This window comes from Parasteatoda tepidariorum, chromosome 3, assembly GCF_043381705.1.
Source record: "Parasteatoda tepidariorum isolate YZ-2023 chromosome 3, CAS_Ptep_4.0, whole genome shotgun sequence".
Classification (NCBI taxonomy): Eukaryota; Metazoa; Arthropoda; class Arachnida; order Araneae; family Theridiidae; genus Parasteatoda; species Parasteatoda tepidariorum.
This window is the reverse complement of record NC_092206.1, coordinates 21,266,931-21,292,473: the sequence shown is the minus strand read 5'-3', so window position 1 is coordinate 21,292,473 and position 25,543 is coordinate 21,266,931. Positions and strand designations below refer to the sequence as shown.

Below are 25,543 nucleotides of genomic sequence, written 5' to 3'. Positions count from 1 at the left end.
GTAACATAAGGATATAAACTAAGGACAGTTGAAAGATTTTCAACTTAACAAAACTGACCCAAAAAATTTAGTTTTAAAATTAAATTATTAAATTTAAACTCAATACTCTTGATCTCTATTTCAAGCTGGTAAACATTTCAAAAATTCCTTTATCACATCGATTAAAGGAAATTTGAAAACTCTCTCTTCTTATTCAAAAAGTATTTTGATTATTACAAGCTATTTCACTAAATAAATAAGAATTGATATGAACAGTTTGCTAAGCGGCCTTTTTTCAGAGCAAAAAAAAATAAATGTGCAAGTAAACTGAACTAATTTTTGTAGAAATCAAATTGTGTCAATATAATAAATGATTAAACTAAGGACACTGAAAAAGGTTTCGACATAACAGAATCAGCCCAAAAATTTTTACTTATAATTAAATTATTAAGTTTCATTTAAATACTAGTAATCATCTATATATATATTTCTCTTACACGGCGACAAAAAAAAGCCTCGTTACAACTCCCCGAATGGCAACGCTAGAAAATCGACAAATTATTGCCGCTTGAAATGTCACATGCCAAATCTAGCTGAGATGGCTATATAGGGCTTTTAAGAACGGAAACTGAAATAACCAGAGAGAGCATAAGCAAGGCAAAAGTGAGTAGTCTTTTTGTCGATAGATCTCTATTTTAGTATTTTGTCGAAAGCGCTTTTTTTNCAAAAAATTTAGTTTTAAAATGAAATTATTAAATTTAAACTAAATACTCTTGATCTCTATTCCAAGCTGGTAAACATTTCAAAAATTCCTTTATCACATCGACTAAATGAAATCTGAAAATTTTCTCTGCTTATTCAAACGTTATCGTTAACATTACAAGTTACTTCATTGAATGAGTAAGATTTGGCGTGAGAATTCTGTTTAGCAGCCTCATTCTTAAAGATAAAAGGTAATTCGCAATGAAAAATAACATAATGAAATAATATTGTGTAAATAAGTTAATTTCGAAGATAAATTGTCTTCAGAACAAAAACGGTTTTAACAAAGTCTATAAATAAAACCAACACAATTGAAAAGCATTAAAACCCAACAAAATCAAACCGAAAATTTAGCTTTAAAATTAAACTATTAAATTAAATTTAATTTCAATTACTTTCTTTTCCAAGCTAGTACACCTTTCAAAAATACCTTTACCACACAGACCAAACGAAATTTGAAAATTATCTCTTTTTATTCAAAAACTACTTCTAGCATTACAAGTCACTTCTCTGAATGAATATAAATTGACATGAAAAATGCTGTTCAACATTCCCATTCTCTACGATAAAAGGTAACTCTCAGTGAAAAATAACAAAGTAAAATAGTTGTAAAAGTAACTTAAAAGATAAATTCTCTTTAGAACTGAAACTGTTTTAACTAAGTCGATAAATACCAGTACAATTGAAAAACATTTCAACGTAACAAAATTAAACTGAAAATTTAGCTTTAAAATTAAACTATTAAATTTAGTTTAAATTCAATTTATCTCTTTTCCCAAGATAGTGAACCTTTCAAAAATACCTTTACCACTTCGACCAAATGAAATTTGAAAATTATCTCTTTTTATTCAAAAAGTACTGCTAACATTACAAGCCACTTCACTGAATGAATATGAATTGGTATGAAAATTCTGTTCAACGGCACCATTCTTTAAGATAAAAGGTAACCACCTATAATTACGTTCTAAGTCTGTTTTCCAAATCTCTCTCATCATTCTTATAGGGTGGAAAAGCTGAAGTATATGGCAGCCACCATCAGTTATTGGCGCGTTTGAAAAGTCGTGCAAGTACTGCTCCCGAACTCATGAAGAAAATCTAATTTATTGGATAGAAATCTTCATTTATCAACGTATAATAGCTGTAATTTTCGAGTTTTAATGAATAAGGATTGCAGATTATTTCTGTTTGTTGGTAGAAATACTTTCAGTGGAGTAGTTATCGTTATTTCATAAGTAATTACGATATTTTGTGGAAATAATTGTTATTTATCTAACACAACTTGCTTTTGCTGTGCAATATGTAACAATTATAAGACAGAAAATGTTTTTGGGAAAAAACAGAAGAAAAAAAAAGCTATTAGGATAATTGCTATTTAAAAAGGCTGAAATTTAATATTCTCTCAGTGTATAGATCAAATTAATTATATGATTAATTATAAATAATGCGAAGCCGGAATTTTCTTTCTCATAATATTTCAGTTTGGTATTTACAAACTTCAGCGAAATATGCCATTTTAAATGAGAATTATTTGCTGCAATTTTCAGAATAGGAGAGAAAACGGCTTCGAATTCCAGCGATGGCATGTTGATAAGAATTCCGCATCCGGCTTGCACCGACCACAGTGCTGACATTAAATATCCTCAGTGATGAGCGGATCATGGGATAGGGTCCCATCACTATCAGGCTAAATGTGGAAGGTTTTCGTGGTTTTCCACTCACCGTGACGCAAATGATGGTTAGTTCAATCCAAAAGTCCTCCACAAAGGTTAATTTCTCCCAGTGCTTTATCCAGAAGTTCCCTTGTCTTCTGGATTGGGTTCGAAATTATAAGACTGCTGAGTTGAACACTAGTAGTCATAAACCCAAAAATTGGGTCGGCTGTTCAACCACGGTTATAATACAGTTATAGTATAATAATAATTATAATTTACAGAATAGAGGCGGGGGGGCTTAGAGGATAAAGCGTTCGCATTCCAATGAGGTGAACCGGGTTTGGATCCCAGTGATGACTGGTCGATACGTATTTCACACCTGGCTCTCATCAACCATCATACTGACGTTAAATTTCCTCAGTGGTACACGGATCATGGATTAAATTCCCCTTGCCGTCAGACTAACCATCGGAGGTTTTCATAGTTTTCTTCTCCATATAACGCAAATGCGGGGGTTAGTTCTATCAGAAACATCCCTAATGAAAGCAAAGCTCTTCCAATACTTGGTCCAGGAGTTTCGTTGTCTTCTAGAGTCCAAAATTGCAAGGCTACGGAATTGAACCTCGGTAGACGTAAACTTAAAAAAGTGAGTCGACTGTTCATCGAAGGTGATTAAATAAAAGAAAGTTTGAAGATTAATCTCACAAACATATTGAAAATATTGTGTTTAAATTATTTGAATCACATGCAGTTCATGTAAAAAATCTGAGCACTCTATTCCTGAAATTTTTAATCAGAAGACATCATTTCAAACCGAAACTTTGTTTATTAAACTTATTTTAAAAAATTAAAAATATTGGATCACCTAGAAAGCAAGAACACATATTTAGCTAAACATGAAAAAATATTAATATTTTTAGCGTACAGATTAAAAATTCGTTCTTTTTTGCATTTATACGTAAATAGATGCATCTAGGGTTGGGATGGAATTCGAACACGTAACCTCTTACGTAAGAATCTTGGGACAGGCTGATGCACAATATTTAAGTTATTGACTTTTACAGACATCAGTATATTTACAACTATGTATTTTTTATATATATGTAAAAGTTGGAAAATGCTTCATAGAAAAAAAAAACCCTTACAGACAAAAAATAAGCATAACAACTGTTTATTAAAAAAAGATAGTCCAAAATTATTAAACTAGACAGTTTTATGGTATCTCAAATTTTACTAGCACAGTTAAAATTATCAACGCTTATGGCGAAATCACCAACTCTTTTAGAAAATTACCAAATTTTATCTCTCTTTACTGCCAAACTGGATAATAAAAAGCCATATTTTATTGATAATACTGAAACAGTCATTACCAAAGCGAGACAGTAAAAATTACCGCACTTTTTGTTGTTCCCATAGAGTCAGAAACATGGTAAATTATACCATATGCTGGTAGTTTTGGCCATTCTTTTCTTCTCAGTGCAATATAAGACGGAAAATGCAATTGGGAAAAGTTGAAAAAATTATTAAAATAAATGCTATTTTAAAAGGAATGAAATTTTATATCCTATCCGTATGTATTGGGAAATAATTGTATGACTAATTATAGATATGGAAAGGCTAGTATTTTTGGTCTATTTTGGTCTATAAAAAAATTCAACACCTCATATTTATTCAGTGGTTGGGTAATTTTAACGGAAAAGCATATTTTACAATTTTGTTTTATAGCTGGGCAATGGAATAAATTAATATTTAAAAAAAAACTATTTTAGTGTACTAGCTAACTGCAAAAAAATAATGTTTACAAAATGATACAAAAAATTGTGACAGTTACATAAATTTTGAGTTGTTTGTTTGCAATGAGCTGAATTAAATATGACCTTTAAAAACTAACTCTTAAAAATAATTTTACTTTAAGTTACTGAGCAATCTGCTCTTAAATATAAAAATTTATTTCTTACAAGCATTATCAAATATTTTATTTTAACTTCCACACTTTTTTAGAAAAAGAAATATAAACCATCTCAAAATTAAAAATAAGAAATCTTAAGTTAACAAATATGTTTATTTTACTTTGGTTTCTTAATATATATTCTATGAATGAAAAACAAACACAACAAATGTTCTACATACAAATTAATAAAAAAAAATTAACAAAAAAGTTGTGATTTCCTTTTTGCGATCACTGGTTCCCCATTGGTCAAATGCTTTTTCTTTCTGGATTGACTCCGTTAAACGCCACAACATTTCAAATCATAGGTTGCAAAAACTGTCTCCATTGATGTTTGTTGGATAGATTTTCATATCCTGCCTATGTACGTGTTTCAAGACGTCACAAAATGCTTTTCATTCATATTTATATTAAAATCACCGTCAAGTCAGTAACTGTACGTCAATAATAAAAAGAATGTAAAAATATTTTAAATTGATATGATGTAAATACATTTAAACTGCCTGCTAGTGAAAAGAAAAAGAAAAACAGCAGCGGTCGCCATAGCAACGCATGCAATGACTACGCATGCGCACTGTTTACTATTACTCTTAGACACAGTTGAAAAGTGTGTGGACGCCATCAAATCCAAATCAAGACCAATTTTGCCAATGGGTAATAGAATATAGTTGCATCAATGCATTTTATAGTATCATTGAATTGCATACTTCAGAAAAAGTAACTGCTAATTCAAGAAAATATAGTACTTCATTACTCAACTGTAGTAAAGTTTTTTGATCAGAATAAATATTTTACACGATCGATGAAATTAATCTTTTACACATTTACATGTTTATTATTCTATATTTCTGAAAGCATTTATCGAATCAGATTGATATTTTTATTCTAATTCGCAAAATATTTTTAGCTAAATCTTTTCTTCGATACTCTGACATAAGTATTCGCAAAAATTTATACAATACGTCTTGATAAATTTTCAAAGTCTTGACATTAATAACAAAATTTACTGTCATCACATAATTTGATTTGAAACATAAGCAGCTTAAAACTTACATAAATTTACAAATACCTTTTAAACATCGAAATTGTTTTCTTTCTCCGTCGGCTGCGAAAGTCCTTTTTCATTTACTTGTCTTTAAATAAATTTCCAATTATAATAATTGCTTTCGTCCTGCGTGCATTGCATTTTAATTTACTGATAAGATATTAAAATGTTTGTTATTGTTTTTTGTACTCATAAGTTACATTGGGGTAATTATGACATTTTATAACTTAAACCAATTACAATTTCTTTAATTAGTGCGAGTTATCACATTTGTTTCTGCAGTGTAATTCATTAGTGTAATCAAAAGAACAAACGCCTTTGTTATTGTATTTAACTTATTATTTATGATGAAACACTACCCAGAAATTCAATAAGATTTACAAACTCTTTTATGTTTTAAATCATAGAATTGCATTTGAAATAATCAGTAAGAAAACATCAAGATTTTAAAATAAATATGCTTTAATGCAATGCGTTTTGAAAGTACCAACAAATATAAATAAAACACTTATTCAACAATACTGGAAGCATGATTGAACATTTTTGCAAATTCTAAAAATCCCTTCAAAATGCAATTCATCATTTATTTTAGCTTAAGGTGTCAATTAGTTCACAGTTTATTTTTAAGAAATGATCGCATACAATAATTTGGGATAAAAATTTTAAAAAAAGCACCTTAATAAATATCCTTACAAACTATAAACATTAAAAACAAAAAAGTCCACTGCTAGGACAATATTTTGACTCTAAATATTATCACTTTAAACCAGCAATTTTCTAGCAAAGATTTGAAACTTACAGGTGTCTTTTAAACTCCGAAATTATTTTCTTTTATCAAAAGGCAACAAAACCCCTTCTTATTTACTTCACTTTAAATAAATTTCCAATTATAATAATTGCTTTCGTCTTGCGTGCATCGCATCTTAATTTACAGATAAAAAATTGAAATGCCTTTATTGCTTATTCTTTCGCATTCATTATAAGTTTCGGTGGGGTAATTATGTTACGTTAATAACTTAAGCCAATAACAATCGCTTTAATGAGTGTGAGTCATCATTAGTGCTTCTGCAGTGTTATTCATTAGTGTAATCAAGGCAATTAACGTCTTTGTTATTGTTTTTAACTTGTTCTTTATAACAAAATACTACCCTTAAATCCTGGGGGATTTACGAACACCTTTAAATTTTAAATAATAATTCTGCATTTGAAACTATTTTTCTTAAAAAAAAAACACGGATTTTGTTAAGGAAATTGATTTTAAGTTCAGGCTATGAATAAAAAGTACCACCTGAGTTTTTTAAGTTCGAAATTTTCAGTTAAATGATTTCAGTTAAAAAAAAAGAGTATTTATCATAAGACTTTCTTTAAATTTGATGCCGGATAGTTAAGCTAATAAGTCCTAATTAAATTACATTTTACAGCTTGAGATTTCTTAATTAGATCAACATCGCATTTGCAATTTGAATGCAAATTTTCAATTTCACTTGTTTTTAAACGCAACTAAAGAATGCTTAGAATTAGTGTATACATAAATAAATATGCCTTAGTAGATTTTTAAATTCCTATTTTAATTACATTAACTTCTATCCTGATCTTCTCTAATTAGAAGAAGCTAAAGTTAACTTTAAAAAAAAGATAATAGTTTTAAGTTTTCTTTATTCTTTCATGGTTTAACAAAAAGAGATTTTAATTGTTTATTCATTAATTTATATAACACAGGACAAAGCGTTACTGATCACAACTGTAAGAGTTGTAAAAACGTAAATGTTTTTTAAATCGCCAAAAATTATTAGAAATTTTAATAAAGTTAAATCATATGGCAATGAGCCAAAAGTTCGAAATATTTAGGTTACAAATGCATTTCAAGAAAAAAAAAACATTGAAATTTTAAAATAATTTAGAAAAGAAAAGAAAGATAATCAAAATTATCACCATGGTTTTGATAATCAGCACTTATTTTCGTTTCCATTTCGACACTTACACGATGTTTCGAATACCGATTTGCTTATTTGTGTCATAATCAACCAATAAAAGTCGAAATACGCTGAATAACTTTTGATTCAATGATGAAATGTTCTTCTGCCACGATTGATATTTCAAAAGATCTATGAAATAACAATTAGAAACTAACGTATTTAAACATTACTATCAGCAAAAAGCAGAGATGTATATGTAAAATTTCTCAGAAATAATGGTCATAAAAATTCCTTCTTCTGCAATCATTATTTCACTTTTTTTTTGATAGACGTAAACCTTCCACTTAGTTAGTTTTGCCTTTTTATTATGGATTCAATCTTTTCTGTTTTCAAGTTCTTCATTCTCTAACACAATTAGCCTTACAGGAAGTAAAAATAATAAAATTTTAACGATGGTAAAATGAGTGTAACTTTAAACGAAAGTCAAAATCTTCAAATGAAACCTTTTTTTAATTAATATGCATTATGCTTGTAGAACAATTTATCGAACGTAAGTTAATATTAAATAAAAATATCCTAATTAGCTGTGCATTAAATTCACCACAAACTACGAATGTTTAATTAAGGCTTTCCGTTACAACATGTCAAGCAAATTTATTTTAACTTTGACGTCGAATTTTATACGAAAACAAATTTTGTTGTTTTGAATAAATAAAATAAAAAAAAAAGTCATACATCTTATCTGATGAATTTTAAGAGGATCAGTTTTCTGAAAATAAAGTGTGACTTACGGCGCTTCAAAACTTTGAAAATTTGCCAAACAACGCCGATGCATTTTCTCACAGATATAAAAAGAAAGAAAATACTTTATCGCATGATATACGAAACAATGAAAGAAGTAAAAGATAAAAAAAATACGTTATACTCTGCTTCAGGCTTTTTAATGACTTAAAGTCACTAACAACAGCGTATTGCACTTTTTTTCCCCACTTGGTTTTAGGTACGTATCTCATTTTGCCTTACAGCAGTTCTGTATCTGATATTTTATAAAAGAAGTAGCGAGGATGAAAAAAAAAGAAGAAAAAGAGAAAAAAAATAGCTGCAAGAGAAAGCTAGGAATCGATTATATAGTATCTGTAGACTATTAAAATCTTTTTTTAGACCCGTGTTACCTTTTTTCGGAAGTCCTTATCAGTTTTATTAAATATCATCAGTCTTGAATTTAGCTTCCTCCTGCCATACTAGTGTCGATGATTATGGCAGATAAAATATTTCAGTACTAGTGTAATGCTGGCAAGTAAAATAAATGCTCTAACCAAATAAGATTTGATTATATATTCAGTTAAACTAGAATCATTTTTTGGAAATTATATAAATTAGTAATCATAAAATATTTCATTTAAGGTAATTATATTCAGAATTCATTATATAATGAATTCTGTATTATATAATGAATTGTATAATGAGTAATGTATTATATAATGAGTAATTATATAATGAAAAATTCGTTTTTTGATTAGTCGCATACCCTACGTCATATGCGATTTTATAGCTAGAAAAAATGAAATGACTTAATAAGTTATTTTATGGCAATTATATTAATATTTAGTCGATAACAACAGCAAATTGTACTTTTTTCACTCTTGAATTTAGGTACGTATTACATTTTGCCTTATAGCAGTTCTGTACCTAAAAAAGAAAAGGCGAGTATGCGAAATGAAAAATAAAAAAGAAGAAAAAAGAAAAATAACTGCAAGAAAAGCTAGGAATCGATTATTTAGTACGTGTACATTAAGTTAAACTAGAATCATTTTTTGGAAATTATAAAAATTAGTAATCATAAAATATTTCATTTAAGGTAATTATATAATGACAGAAATATAAATTCCTTATTTGATTAGACGCATGCCCTATGTTATATGTGACTTTACATCTAGAAAAAATGAAATGACTTAATAAGTTATTTTTTGGCAATTATATTAATATTTTGTCGTTAACAACAGCATATTGTACTTCCTCAACTCTTGAGTATCACATTTTGCCTTACAGCAGTTCAGTAAATAGAAAAGAAATGGCGAGTATGCGAAGTGAGAAAAAAAGTTAAAAAAAAGAAAGAAAAAAAAGGAAAAGAAAAGTTTTCTTTTACCTAGCTTCTTCTAGCAGCTAGAAATCGATTATTTAGTATCTGTAGACTATTAAAATCCTTTTTAGACCCATGTTGCTTTTTTTTCGAAAGTCCTTATCATTTTTATTAAATATCATCATTCTTGAATATAGCCTCCTCCTGTCATACTAGCGTCGATGATTATGGCAGATAAAGTATTTCAGTACTAGTGTAATGATTGATGCAAAATACTTGCTTCACAGAAGAATAAAATACCAAGAAGAATAAAATACCAAAATACTTGCTTCGACTTCATATTCATCTAAATTTAAATTATTTTATATAAGATAAATAATTTAGTAATTATATAATTATATAATGACGATATAAATTCCATATTTGATTATGCGCGTACCCTAAGTTACATATAATTTTTTATTCAGAAAAAATAGCATGACTGTATTATTTTATGTCATTTATATTAGCATTAAATTGCTAACAACTGCATGTTGCAATTTTTTCACTCTTGATTTTAGCTACGTATCCCATTTCGCCATTCGGTAGTTTTGTATTGATATTTTACGAAATATGTGTCGAAAAAACGAAGAAACGAAAGTTGCAAAATAAAGTTAGGAATCGATTGTATAGTAAATATAAGCAATTAAAATTTTTGAATTTAGCCTCCTCAGGCTATATTAATGTCTATGATTATGGTAGATGAAATAAGATTCTAGTGTGATGTTGAGAACCAAAAACAAACCTTTCCATCCAGATAAAAATTATACATTCAATTAAATTAGAGTTATTTTGCAGGAAAGTATATAAATTAGTTATAAATATCTAGTTATATATTTATTACCACATCATTAGTTAAAAATTTAATAAGATAAATAATTATATTATAAATCCAATGAATTTTGATTTTATGTTTATCCTGTGTTACGCCTACTCTGCTATGCAAATTAAAATGAATTCACTAAATTATTTTATTATAGTTGCATTAATTTATTACGAATATCTCATTCNTCGAAAGTCCTTATCAGTTTATTAAATATCATCATTCTTGAATATAGCCTCCTCCTGTCATACTAGTGTCGATGATTATGGCAGATAAGGTATTTCAGTACTAGTGTAATGATTGATCCAAAATGCTTGCTTCACAGAAGATTCGACTGTATATTCATCCAATTTAAATTATTTTATATAAGATAAATAATTTAATAATTATATAATATATCAAATATAATTATATAATGACAGTATAAATTCGATATTTGATTATGCGCATACCCTAAGTTACATAAATTTTTTTATTCATAAAAAATAGCATGACCGTATTATTTTATATCATTTATATTAACATTAAATTGCTAACAACTGCATATTGCAATATTTTCACTCTTGGTTTTAGCTACGTATCCCATTTCGCCATACGGTAGCTTTGTATCTGATATTTTACGAAATATGTGATGAAAAAACGAAGAGACGAAAGTTGCAAAACAAAGTTAGGAATCAATTATACAGTGAATATAAACAATTAAAATTTTTGAATTTAGCCTCCTCGGGCTATATTAATGTCTATGATTATGGTGGATAAAATAAGATTCTAGTGTGATGTTGAGAAGCAAAAACAAAACTTTTCATCCAGATAAAAATTATACATTAAATTAAATTAGAGTTATTTTATAGAAAGTATATAAATTAGTTATAAATATCTAGTTATTACCCTATCTTTAGTAAAAATTTAATAAGATGAATAAATATATTATAAATCCAATGAAATTTGATTTTATGTTTATCCTGTGTTACGCCTACTCTGCTATGCAAATGAAAATGAATTCACTAAATTATTTTATTATAGTTGCATTAATTTATTACAAATATCTCAATCTAGCTGCATGATATGTGAATATATCATAACTTTATATGAAATTTAAACACTGTGTAAAATTTTGATAACTGGAGCACTAATTTAATGTTTAATATATCATCTATTTCTATAATCTATCTGAATATATAAAGATATTAGATAGGTTTTGGTTCAAGGCATACCATGAGTAACATAAATCCTTAAATCCCGATAAAATTAAATATTTTATATTCGATAGTTTAATAGTTTAATTTTTAATTTAGTTATATTAAATTAATCCCACACACACATGTATGATAATGTATTACATGCATGACCTGTATGATTTAATCACATATAAATTTATAAATATATGACATATGGCATTATTTTACCCACAAATTATAGATTTAACCTTGAATTTTAGTCCTCTTTCGAAAACACAGAAAATGTAAAGAAAATGGTAGAAACTTTACTTATTTATCTAGGCAGTCTTTCATATATTAATTAGAAATAGAACTTGTGACAGAAGTTAACCGAGTATGTGTTTCTTTAAGCCTATCAAATGGTAATTATCCGAAGGGAAATTTAAATTACTTTGTTAAAAAAATTGCTTAAACCGAAAGCACTTTGTTTTCCTAGTCGTTTAGTGAATCTTAAATTTTACTCTGGGAAATTATTCAGAGGATCAGAATTATTTAACATATTCTTTCTAGATTAAACTTCCTTTTACAAAGGCACTTAAACTTCATTAATAATGTCAAATTTTGATACTGCTCATGAATCACAAACGCAAGATATGATAAAATCTCAAATTCGTCTTCATAAGTTTAAAGGATAAATTACATTCGCACAACATAATAGGAAGAGAGAGTACTTTAATGTCCACTGAGCCATATGTTGTAAGTCAATATTTAACAGATTTTTTAATAAAAACACATAGAATCAGTCAGTTAAAACAAATTATCGAATACCGTGCACGGGAAAATATTTTAACCATTTTAAATATCTCAATATATAAATTATTAGCAATGACATCGTGTATACTAAAAAACATTTATTTTCAGACACCAAATATGCAAAATAGTTCCCGTAAACACATACGTTTTGAGACAGTTATTTTAATGCATTAAATTTTGCAAGTGGCAATCATTTTTTGAGGCATTTTTCAGGTAAAGGAATAGCATTAAACAGCTATAGATCGATTAATAGCCTTCATATATTTAAATGGTAAATTGGTAAATTTCGTACAATAAACAAAGAAAATAGGTGGGAAGGAGTAAATTCTGCAATGAGAAAAAAAGTATGATCAAAATTATCAAAATATGTCAAAATTTATGGTGTTTTTAGCTTTATGGAAAAACCAAAAAGATGGGTAGATTTTGCTGAACAGATGTGGTAATGATTTTGCTTTATTAATAATAATATAAGGTTTTAAAATATACAATAAAATTTGGAAAATGCTTTGCAATGTGGTAATTTTATCTTGATACTCTAAATTTTAACACAAAAACCATTTATTCAGCTAAATTTACTTGTCATGTTAGCATTTTTTACTAAATGTGTGGTAATAAGGACTGTAATTTGGAAAACCAGAAATTCCAGTAAACCATTACCATGTGAATGGAAAAAGTATCAGAAAGTGTAAAGAAAGTATAAAATGGTTTAAATACCAATCATATAGATTTTGGTTTTTATGGCCAGAAATATGCTTTTTTTCTTAAAATAAATGCTATTACCAAACAGAGCGATAATTTTACTGGCATATTTTTCTCAATATATAAATCAATATTTAACTAATTTATGAAAAAGAGTATAGAATCTGTCCTTTAAACATAATTTATTAAATACGTTTACGAAAAAAAAATTAAAACAAATTGAATGTATTTTTTTTCAGTAAACTCAAAATCATTTAAATTAAGTTACTTTTAATTGTAACCAATAAATATGCAAAAATTCAGACAAGGATTTAAGTGCATTATATTTCGTAAAATGTATCCTCAAACTCATAGCATTTTCTAGAAGATAATTTAGTATCTGAAAAACTGCCTAATTCATTACGAAAAAAAAGCTGCATTATTTATCTCAAAAACTCCTTGTAGATGCATAGTGCATTAATATGAAATTACTGCTAAAGACACATTGCGCTGAAATCGAATTAATATGCAAATATTTACTGCATCGTTCAAAGAATTATTCGGAAGTTCTAGAGACTTTTTTTCACAAGCTTTAAAATGCTCCGTATCTTGTTTTACCCAAAATGCAACAGCAACTAACTACCTCTCCTTGCGTGATAGTCATGTTATTTAATTATGGATGCGGAAATTGTGGTATTAATTGGCAATTAATGTAAGAGCAATCTCTTTTAACGAGTTTTAGTTTTTTTCTGGATGGTCCCTAATTTCATTATTGTTTCCGCTGATTTCGAATTAGCAAAGATGACATGAGTGCTGGAGGAAAAGAAAAGAGCAATAAAAAAAAAGTATGACAAACTCCATAACTGACATAACCACAACATAGAGAACTTTCCAAAGTGCTATTAAAAGGGAAAAGTGCACTTTTTCATCTTTCTGAATAGGTGATGAAAAATTTACCACACCGATTAAGTTGATGGTTCTCGTTTTTGTTTAGATTGTTCGCAGCAAAACATTTTTATTCTTTTGAATCATTTACTTTTTACTCACGTTTTCTTGGCGAACATTATCTAAAAGAAAGTTATTTTGCTTATCCATGCATTATTAGTAAAGTAATGTTTACGGATCTGAACTTATTACTTAGAGTTCTTCTAGAAAAAAAAATATTTGATGCAATTCCTTTTAATATCTTTTTTTTTTAATCTTGCATTTTTATTTTCGGAATATATTCTAAAGCATTTTACTTTAGATGTAGGCCTCACAATTTTTTATCTTACTTCCTTGAACGATATATATATATATATNATATATTTTAACATTCAGCAAATTATGTATTGCAAAATATAAGAAATACACCCTTATATGTATTCAATCGAAAACTAATGGTTTGCAACGCATTGGAAGCTTATTTAATTAAAACATAAAAATAGGTAGCGATATTTTTATGTCTGAGATCAATAGTAATTAAAACATTAAAGCACTTGGAGATATATATCAACATTATTTTTCCAAAAATATCATTTTTACATCAAACTGGTCCTCTGTATTGTTTCAAAATAAGTACTTAAGAGGTGTCCTGAATTTCCATTTTGCAGCTCAATGCAAAAAGATATACATTGCCTACATAGAAATCGTGGTGTGTTTCTTGGAAAAGATTCTCAGAAAAACTTCTTCGGGACCATTTGAAAAAGTCACTTATCATTATATAGCCATTTACCTTCAAGTTTTGAAAGATGCTGAATACAAATGCCACACACTGATTCGGTTCGTCAATACTGTAATACATAAAGAACAAATAATTACGAAAAAAAAAGAATTTATATTTAATATTTAATAATAGGAATTTTAAAAATTATAAAAATAATGAATAATTTACAGAATTATTAATATGCATAATGTAACCAACACAGGGTAGAGTATACGTTGTGCTATGTAGACTAAAGCAAAAACAAATTAAAAGACTTGACTAAAGCACAAATGAAAGCACATAAATGGACAGTTGGATAATGTACAGTTTCAGTTTTATAAACAAGAACCTTCCACTGAGCTGAACGTCAAATGAAGGTAGAGAAGTGGTAAAGAAGAAAGTTTACACTTTTATTCAACATTTAGACACTAAGGAATGTTATTGTTAATTGAACTGAAGGGTCGACTGTTCAACGGCGGTCATAAAATAAAATAAAAAATTGAACTGAAACTGTATTATCTCCATTTATGTACTTTCATTTGTGCTTTATTAGCTTTGTGTTTCGTTTTATGAATAATGTAAGTCATAAGTATTAATTATTTAGCTCCAAGAAAGACATTAAATGATTCGTTTTTTATGAATGAATACTGGTATTGTATAACATGATCATATAAAACTTATTAAATACAATCTAGGCATTTATAAAAGTAAAATATACAATGAATTTCGTTTTATTATTTTCTATTTGTAGGTATAGTTTAAAATAATTTTTTTCAGTAATGTTACACTCAAAACTTTATAATTTTTTTACAATCTATGAAACACGATTAAAAGAACATACTAAATTGCATATTTCGAAAGAAGAAAAATATTTTGTGCACCTGCCCGTGGTGACATCTTTCATTCTGAAACAGAAACTTCAATTTTTAGTATAGTGTAGATGCTTTTAGCGTTGACATTAATAGAATTTGAACTGCTCTTTCTAGCGCTTTCTAGGTGTAAACTTAAATATCTTCACTCTAATATAATTTTTTTTGTTACCTCTTCTCCCTTTTTGCTTTATTTTGTGAACTTGAAACTTTGGACTAGTTCAAAATACTACCCAGAAAAGACGGAATTGCCTTAAATTTATTTATTTGTATATATCTTGTATTTTTATAAATTTACAACAAAAAATTACAATTTTTACTGCTTCTGATACAAAAAATATTCTTATCGTTAATCCGAACTAGATGATAAGTTAATTTTTCTAAGATTTATGCTCGAAAAAGAATACAAATTTAGATTCTTCAAGTGAGATATATAATTTTTTTTTCACCTAAACAATGCTTGATTTCCTTGGTAAAATTCAGTGAATAATCAATAATACTTCACTTTGACAATATTACCTTAGCGGTAACCCTATTTACGCTATTCTATTATCTACTATTTTTCTTATTATTCAATACATTTCACGTTTCTTAAATAAATAACTTAATTTTCATTCTGAAAAACGTGAAAGTTTTATAAAATTTATTTTTTATCTTTTTTTACAGAAAGGAAGAACTTATTATATTATAAAAATATAAATATGGAATTATTTTGCTTTCCAAGTCAATACTATTTTGTCACCATGTTAAGTCAAAATCTTACTCAAAGAAATAAGTTAATTTTCGCTTCAAAAACCAAAAGTATAATAATTTATCTGTATAAATTTGAGAAACAAAACACATTTTCTGTTTTATACAGAAACGAGAAATTATGTTTAAATTAGTTAGTTAGTTAAGTTGTTTAGATTTTCTCCACCAGGAACTTTTTTGAATATATTCCATATTCTATATATTTTTAAATATTAAAACCAAAATTTGTAAAATTAGTTGTTGAAATCATCATGATAACAATGCAAAAGATAGCATTTGACATTTATTTAATAATTTTGCAAGTTTTAGAGATTTAATTTTCATGATAAATTATATGTAAATTTCATTACAAAATTTTCAAAGCAAAAAAAGAAAGAATATTTTTCATGTTTTAAACGAAAAGATGAATTTAGATTCTTAAAATAAGTTAGTTAATTAGATTTCTTTCACCGAAGCATTGTTTGAAATATTCGGTAAAACTCAATCATTTTTGTTTAATTTTTTTAAGAATATTCACTTAGCTGCTAAGGTGATAAAAATACGCTCATCTTTCTTTAAAATCTTCTCTTTAATTTTGGAAGAAAATTTAATTTACTGAAAGTCATTACTTTTTTCTATTTTTGCCTACTTGAACTATTCTATAATTTACTTTACAGAAGGAAAAAAATTCTAATTTTCAAAGCAATCATATTTTGAACAGCTAAAAGTTTTGACTTAAATTACTTCGAGTTTTGTTAAATTAACATATAACAAGTTTTATCTGGCTAATTCCTTTTTTTCTTCCTTTTTTCAGATGGAATTGAAAAGTTCGTGATTTCTTTACAAGTATGTTATTTGAATCGATTTCTCTGGAAAAAGAAAAGAAGTGGTAAAAATAGAAGGAAAAAAAAGACTACCTATATCGACATTTTTCTTGCTCCGGGAAATGAAACAAAATCACATGACTCACGAAATTGCTTCAAAAAGCTATAAGAAAATGCTAACTCCAAATACTACTATTCCTAAACCAATCAAGAATACTTGGGTATTTTTTTAAAGAAAAAAATATATGTATGGATTTAAGATGGAAAGATGAATACTAAACTCGCAATGGTGCGTGATGAATATTTTCAGCTGTTTTTATTCAGAATATCTTCAATGAATATGTTGAAATTATTTTAAATAATTCAATATTCAACAGAATTACACTCAAAATGAAAATGAAAACATTTGAATGCTACAATCGAAATGAAGGAAGAAATTTTACTTTAACTTTCAATACTAATACAAGTCTTGCATATAAGATGACGCACACGTAATTATTGCTTGTATACTAGAAAGGGATAGTTCTTGATTAAAGACTATGAAAGTCTACTGTAAATGTAGAGATTTTCATGGTACTCGCAGCAATGAACATTCACTAAAAAATGCTTTTGCGAACTCTCAGTTAATGTGCCTTACGTTTTTTGATAGAGTGATCTTACCTCACGTTGCTTCCATTGGAAGTAAAATAAAAACGACACATTTTGTGTTTTGCTTATTGTGCATTTTGTGCAATCTAACCAGCGCACAAGTTTTTGCTAAAGAATGCGACTTAACAAATATAGATGAAGAATCCACCATGACCTGCAGAGTCAGGAGTTGGCAAAGTATAAGTAAAATTGGAGAAACTGATTCCGACCCGCCTAGCTTCATCAACATATTTTGTGATGGTAACAATAAAGATCATTCGGTATCAAATGGTACATTTAGCAAGTTAAGTAATGTGAAGTCATTATCCATTGAAGGTTGCAGCATTCCGAATTTTCCAGAAGCCACTTTCTGGGGCTTAACGAATCTAGCCAATTTAACAATACACTTAAATAAAACTAATTCCAAACCACTTACTTTTAGAGGAGACACTTTCGCAGGACTACAGAAACTATATAAATTGCAACTTGATCATAATAATCTCGTCGTTTTGCCAGCAAACTTATTTTGCAACTTAGAAAATCTAAATATTTTGAACCTTACCAATAGCGAATTAGACGATGCCAGAAATATAGGCTTAGGATCAATAGAGACTACGAAATGTTTATCTGATCTTATCATTTTAGACTTATCTTACAATATATTAAAAAGCATTCCTGATGGGATATTTTCCTCCCTAGTGTCATTAAAGGTCCTTTATTTAAACAACAATCAGCTGTCTGAACTCTATCCCTATGCGTTCAGTGGCCTTAGCAGACTGCAGAGTTTAGATTTGTCCAATAACCGAATCAGTCATCTACCGGAACAAATATTTCAGCAGTCAACCGACATTTTGGAGCTTTATCTTCAGAATAATTCTCTCAGTTCGTTAACGCCTCGAGCGTTTCAAGGCTTAAGGCAGCTGGTGGGATTAAATTTGAGTTATAATTCCCTAGAAAACGTAATTTCATCTGAAACTTTAGCGGATTTAAGTCGTTTGTTTGTCCTGGATTTGAATCATAACAGGTTTCAAGTTATTACGGAGACGAATTTCCATTTGATAAGAAGCCTCCAAATACTTTATCTAAGCTACAATGCAATTCATAATATTAGTGATAATTCCTTTGCATCCCTGAGAAATCTTCACACGTTGACTCTTTTAGGAAATAAACTAAAGTATGTTAATGCGAACACTTTTAAGGGATTGGAGTCTTTAAATTATCTGTCTTTGAGTAATAATGATATAACAGGCATACACCCACTGGCATTTTCTCATTGCAAGTCAGTCCAAAACTTAAAACTCAGATCTAACAAATTAGTTGATTTTCCGAAATCCATAAATGATTTAACACTTTTAAGGCACCTCGACTTAACTCACAACAAAATTTATAACATCAGCAATGCAACATTTCAGGGCTTGAAAAAAATTGTCAGCTTGCACATGGCGAAAAATCAAATCGGCAACTTGACGAAAGGCTGCTTTCAAGATCTCTCGTCACTGAAGACTCTTGACTTTTCTAACAATAAAATAATGTCTTTGGGACACAGCTTGTTTGACGATGTCCCCGAGTTAAGAGTTGCTAAATTTAACGACAATCATTTGACCGATATAAATGGACTTTTCATGAACTTACGGTACCTTCATACTCTGAATGCATCCCGAAATAATATAACATGGTTTGATTATGCACTTGTACCAACAGATCTTAAGATTTTGGATATACATCAAAATGAAGTGGATGGATTGGGAAATTACTTCGAATTGGAACAACTTATGCATTTAAGGAATTTAGATGCTTCGTACAATATTATCAGAGAGTTAACAACAGCTTCCCTTCCAAACAGTATAGAAATCGTGTCGTTTCGATGGAATAGAATAACAGTAATTGGACCATTCACTTTTACTGCAAAAACCAATCTCTCATTTGTTGATCTTACAGGAAATGCAATTAGCCATCTTGATATCAATGCATTCCGGCTTAAAAGTATACCAATGAACAATCCCTTGCCTGAGTTTCTACTTTCAAACAATACATTAACTTGTGATTGTACAATGGAATGGCTCCTGCGCATGGAAAGTAAAGACGAAACGCGCCAGTATCCTATGATAACAGATCTTGGCGATGTCATGTGCAATGTAACGTTGCCTCGGCAGAATGCAGTATTGCCGATGTCAGTGACTAAACCCTCAGATTTTTTATGCAAATACCGCATTCATTGTTTCGCTCTCTGTCATTGCTGTGAATTCGATGCTTGCGATTGTGAAATGGTGTGTCCAGAAAATTGTACATGCTACTCTGATCAAACTTGGAACACTAACATGGTGGACTGTAATCTTAGAGGATATTCTCATGTACCAAATAGAGTTCCCATGGACGTGACAGATCTTTATCTTGACGGCAATGATATGAGCCATATTGGAAGTCATTCTTTTATCGGGCGCAAAAACTTACGGGTTCTTCATCTCAACAACAGCAACATTCACATAATTAGGAACAGAACATTTAATGGACTTCAAAACTTGTTAGTTCTACATCTAGAAAATAACCACATTCCTGTGATAGAAGGCCATGAATTTAAAAATTTGACTAAACTTCAAGAACTTTATTTGTCCCATAATCGGTTGAAATCAATCCAGCACGACTCTTTTAAGCATTTGAAGTTCTTACGCGTACTTTATTTGGACCATAACCAGATTTCAGAGTTTAATATTTGGGTCTTGAAATACAACCGAGCACTATCCAAAGTAAAAGTGGGCCACAATAAATGGAACTGTGAATGTGCTTTTATAGAACGGTTTAAATATTGGATGGTCAAACACCCCAATGCAGTTGTGGATCAAGGTAGTTTGCGTTGTATTTATAACAATTCAACAACAATGCTTCTTTTTGAATACAGCAATTCTTCCTGTTCCAATTTCAGTGTAATACCCTTTACGTCTGCTGAGTTTGTGGAGGAATACATGTCCATTGTGATCTTAGTACCCATGCTGATAGTCCTCATGCTAACTGCGATATTTTTTGCCTGGAAATATCGCAACAATATGAAAATGTGGATCTACAACAAATATGGTGTTAAGCTGTTCGAGAAAGGAGATTATCCGGCAGAGAATGAAAAGCTGTTTGACGCATTTGTATCCTATTGCAAAAAAGATGAAGCTTTCGTTACGCAAATGGTTGCACCGGAATTGGAATGTGGTGTGCCATCTCAAAGACTGTGCTTAAGGTATAGAGACCTTCCCGCCTCTCGGTACATGGCAGAAACTATTTCAGAAGCTGTTGAATGCAGTTCCTGCAGCATCGCAGTCATATCTGAACAGTATTTGAAGAGTGAATGGTGTCTCTTTGAGCTAAAGGCATGCCACCATGAAAGTCAGTGCAACCGCCGACACAAAATTATCATTATTCTTTTGAACAAAGTAGACTTCAAAGAGTTAGATGGTGATGTAAGAGCTTGTTTCAAAGCTGCAGTGATAATACATTGGGGTGATAGGCGCTTTTGGGAAAAACTCCGGTTTTCTCTGCCCGAAGGCAGGAGCCACAAGCATCTTTCAGATTATTCGGACAATAAGCTTTCAACGACGCTCAGAAGATCTTCAATGTCGAACTCTGTTAAACTTGTGTGAATGCGAGATTTTTTTAAATCAAACTATTGTGTTGTTTGCTTAAATATCTATCTGCTGTGTATTTTTAAAATGGTGTGTATGTACAGTTAAATATATAATAAAAAAGATTTGTAAATTATATAAGTATAAATGATAAAAGAAATGTAAGTGCTTTAATCATGATGAATTTGAATTATTAACTGAACAAATTAGAATTGGATTTTGATAAAATCATATGAAGCTGAGAATTTATGTTATTTTAGTTTTAAGAAGAATAAAAGTAAATATTTAAAATGAAGTACTTGGGGCAATATAGTGATAAGCCACAATTTTTCCAAGAGTAACGCTTTTCCATCAAACTCTTCCTTAAACAGATAGGTACTTAGTAATTTGCAAAGATGTCTTCTGGAAGACATTAAAATGAGAGACATTTTATTGTCTACTAGGAAATCGTGATTTTTTTTTCTATAACGTGAGAATCAATAACGTTCTTAAAATTTCGTGAATTGGGCTTATAGCTATATTGTTTCAAACTTTTCATTTAAAGGTTGCTTGAAAGACACGTGTCTAATAATGATGATAATCTTAAGGGTCCACATTTTTCAATATTTACTATAAAATGTTTTAGAAGTTATATGTAAAAATCTTATTTACCGCTACAATTTCCATTAATTGCAATGAAAATTGCGTTTAGATAAATTTTAATTGAATTCCGTCATACTGTAATTGCTTAATTTTAAATTATAATTGTATTTATATTCAGTAATAAATAAGTTCCTTTCTTTTGGAATTTGATGTATTTAATATACAAATTAATTAAACTAAAATTGAATCATACAGTAATTTCATTTGGTTAAAAAAACGACACTCATATAAAAAATTAAAATTTTTAACTAAAAAAACTTACATTTTTTAAATGTCTGTTTTTCTTTACTTTATGTTAGAAAATAATTTCAAAATCCTAAGCCTTTACTTCTTGTAACATATATACTTTTTTTCATAATTTTTTTTCTCTCTTACATTTATTTGGTTTATAAAAATTTATTCTGTATTCGGTTTCGTACTAACTTTTAATATTTTTTATTTGTTGCATGTTTGTGAAAATGAATGAATCAAATGTATCCTAAAAATTAATGTTTTGTATTATTAACGTACAATGGTGATAAATAAAAAATTTTAAAGATAAAATGTCTTTACTTGAAGCAGTTCTCGTCATTTACTATTTTATAAAGACATTACATTTTAGTAATTTAAATATTAAAAAGAAATTTTTAATGGTCAAAAATAAGCAAAATCACTGACACCAAAATATTTTACATGTAAACCAAGAATTGATTAAATTTCAAATACAGTTTTAATTAATACAAAAGGGTATAAAGGAAAAAGAAGTTTACAAGAAAACAAAATATTTTTCATATTTTTATGGTGATACTTTCTATGTTTGACAATTTTACTCATTTAAATCTCCTACATCCATTATCAAGTTTTCTATTACATTATAGCCGTATAATTATAGATCTGGATTGCCACTTGAGACACTAGGTTCAAAGGAGAAAGTTTCAAGGCTGAAGTATAAGAAAACTCTTATAATTTACGATTTTGAGAGAAAATCATACAGCGTTTAGTTCAACGCCATTTTTTTGAATTAAATTTAATATTATTAATTTTTTAACTTAAAAGAGATAGGTATTGTTCGTCTGCTAGACACTCTGAAAAGTGGAAGCAATGGGTTTCAATACCGTCGTATCTTTTTCTACGATTCTATGATTTTTACTATCTGTTCTATTTAACAAGGGTTTATTAATCGTTCTTTGACGTGAAAACACAAACTTGGATCTGTATGCGAATAAACAAATGATAAACAAGACGGGGAACACACATGATTTAGAACTCTTAGTGTTAAATGACCACCATGTCCGAATTGCTATACTCTTAAATTGCTTATAATAAGTAATCGTTTTAATGGTCCCGCAGTAGACTGATCGTAAAAACACGGTTCCCAGTTAAACACGGAAGTTAAGCATCACTGGCTGCGGTCTGTAAGCGGGTGGGGGACCATTTTGATCGGTTTGCGTATCAACCGAGATTGGGTGGTATTGGTCCTCGCTAAGCTGTTCTACCGTAAAATGCTCGAATTCACGTGCAGGTCGTCGGGTTACCAAAGCAAGGGAGCCATCCCCTCAGCAGAGGATCAAAATTGAGATAGCACGTCTTTGGTTCATTCTCAGGGGTGTTCCCCAGACCATCGCCAATAGCCCATTGTGCAGCTTTAGTGCGAAGTAAATAAAGTTTCAATGCAATGTTTTTAATTTTAAATTCAAAGAATAAAAGCAAATTTTAGTTTTTTAACTTCAATTTAAAATTAAATCGGTCGCACCTTAATTAAATCTTTGTAAGTATTAAGCATCTTATAGGTTGTGGAGACATGAAGAGCTGAAATCTTTCATTTACTGATCCTGGACATTAGCTTCCTTGTTCGATTCAATACTTTTCTTTTCGCTCTCTATTTTTTCAAAAACTAGAAGTTGCTCAAAAAATTTAAAATACGAATCTGTGATTCCCTAGATGCTTTCTAGTTTCTTCTTTTCGTTTTTCAGTTGGACAGCGTCGTAATATGGACTCTCTGACAAACTGGCCTCATCATTTCACCAAACGCAGCATAGCGTCGAGGTAGTAGGTTCAAATTCCGCCGTAACCCTTGAAGTATCTTTGTGATGTACTTTGTGCGGTACATTTTAATGAGAAAACAAGCATAATACTTAGCGATATCTTAGACAAATATAAGATAACAAGATAAAGGCCCTCCATAGTCGAGCGGTATCATTTGCAAAAGTCTGCACAAAGTGTGAGGGTAGCAGATTCGAACCTCGCTGCTATCTTTGATGTATGCTCGTGCTGGACTTCTCTGTATTGTTTTATCTGTTCCTCAACTTAACAAAAGCTTATAAACATTAATTGATCACGCAATCCTAACAAAATGAATGCTGTACCATTAAAGAATAGCAAGCTGCTTGGAGGCGGTACTGGTGCTGTCTCTACTACTGTGCTATATGTCCTTTTCTACTTGACGAAGGCTTATAAGCCTATTTTGAGCACACAAGCCTGAAAATTTATGTAATTGCAATAACCAATCAAACAAATGCCTGATTCTGTGTTACTGGATTTTTTGTACTGCTATGCTTATTAAATATTTTTGTTGTATATAGCCTTGTTCAACTTTACCATTATATTAAAATATCCTGAATGATTCTAAACGAAGTCTAATATTGTAATCGGACATTTCTGAAAATCTGGAATAACGGAAGAAGCTGACGATCTTGTAAATAAAAAGTAAGAATTTACTTAAATTTTATTCCGAATTTTTTCTCGCTGAAGAGAAAAAAAATTTTATTTCTGCTTTTCTAATCCATTTAAAATATATATTTTGCTATGACATAAAATAATACGAACTCTGTATTGCTTGAAATGTTTTATTTTAAAGGCGATATTTATTTACTTCTAGAGGCAGCTAGAACATTTTATGAAGTTAACATCAAATAGTAGGTTAATTAAATTTAGTTTTTTATCAAAGCATTTACTCGACAAAACGTTAATTACTAAGAGTTAAGTGAATAACCCAGTTAATAAAAGTTTGAACTTAGAATAACTGTTATCGTTCATAGTTTACAGCATAAAGTGGAGAGTTGATTTTTATCAGAATTAGAGATCGACACGTTTTTTGCGTAATTAATATGCTAAACATTTCATCCAGTTTTATAAAGCTTAAGTCAGACTCTGAGTATATTAATATTGTACTTAAGAGGCAAACTGCAATAATGCTTTAATTTGATAAGGAAGTTTTTTTTTTAATTTACTGTTTAAAATTAATTTTTACTTAAAGATGTGAAGTTCTGCGTGGAATGCATCTATTACCAATCACATCTATTTACGTGATAGTAAAATTACAGGCATTTTTATAATTTAAATGATTAGGTTTATTGTACCTAATATGAGTAACATAATAAATCAATAGTTAATTTTAAATCATAAAATGATATGCATGTCAATATTAATTAATAACTTTTATCTTTAAAACCAGTTAAGTTTTTTTTAAATATTTTTTAAAGTTAACAATGTATTTCTTTTCTTTTCAGTTCAAATCATTGATTTCAAAATCAGTTTTTTTTTAAACTTTTTTTTATGTATTAAATGACAAAAAAATGCAACTATTTCAATTCTTTAAAGTCTGTTTTTTTAAACACAATTGAATCATAAAAGAAATCAGTTCCCGTTGTTTTTTATCTACCAAACTCAACAAATAAAAAATATCTGTTTTT

At 29.0% G+C, this 25,543-nt stretch overlaps 1 protein-coding gene across 1 annotated transcript in view; it reads left to right on the top strand.

Moving 5' to 3' along the window:
- The window catches only part of LOC107443661 (toll-like receptor 6), a 131,778-nt gene extending 109,363 nt beyond the window's left edge, over positions 1–22,415 (top strand). The window contains exon 4 of the mRNA XM_016057604.3: positions 16,989–22,415. Coding sequence (XP_015913090.2) covers positions 17,538–21,248 — 3,711 coding nt within the window. The 5' untranslated portion in view covers positions 16,989–17,537 and the 3' untranslated portion in view covers positions 21,249–22,415. The remainder of the gene's footprint in view (positions 1–16,988) is intronic.
- Positions 22,416–25,543: the final 3,128 nt, after the last annotated feature.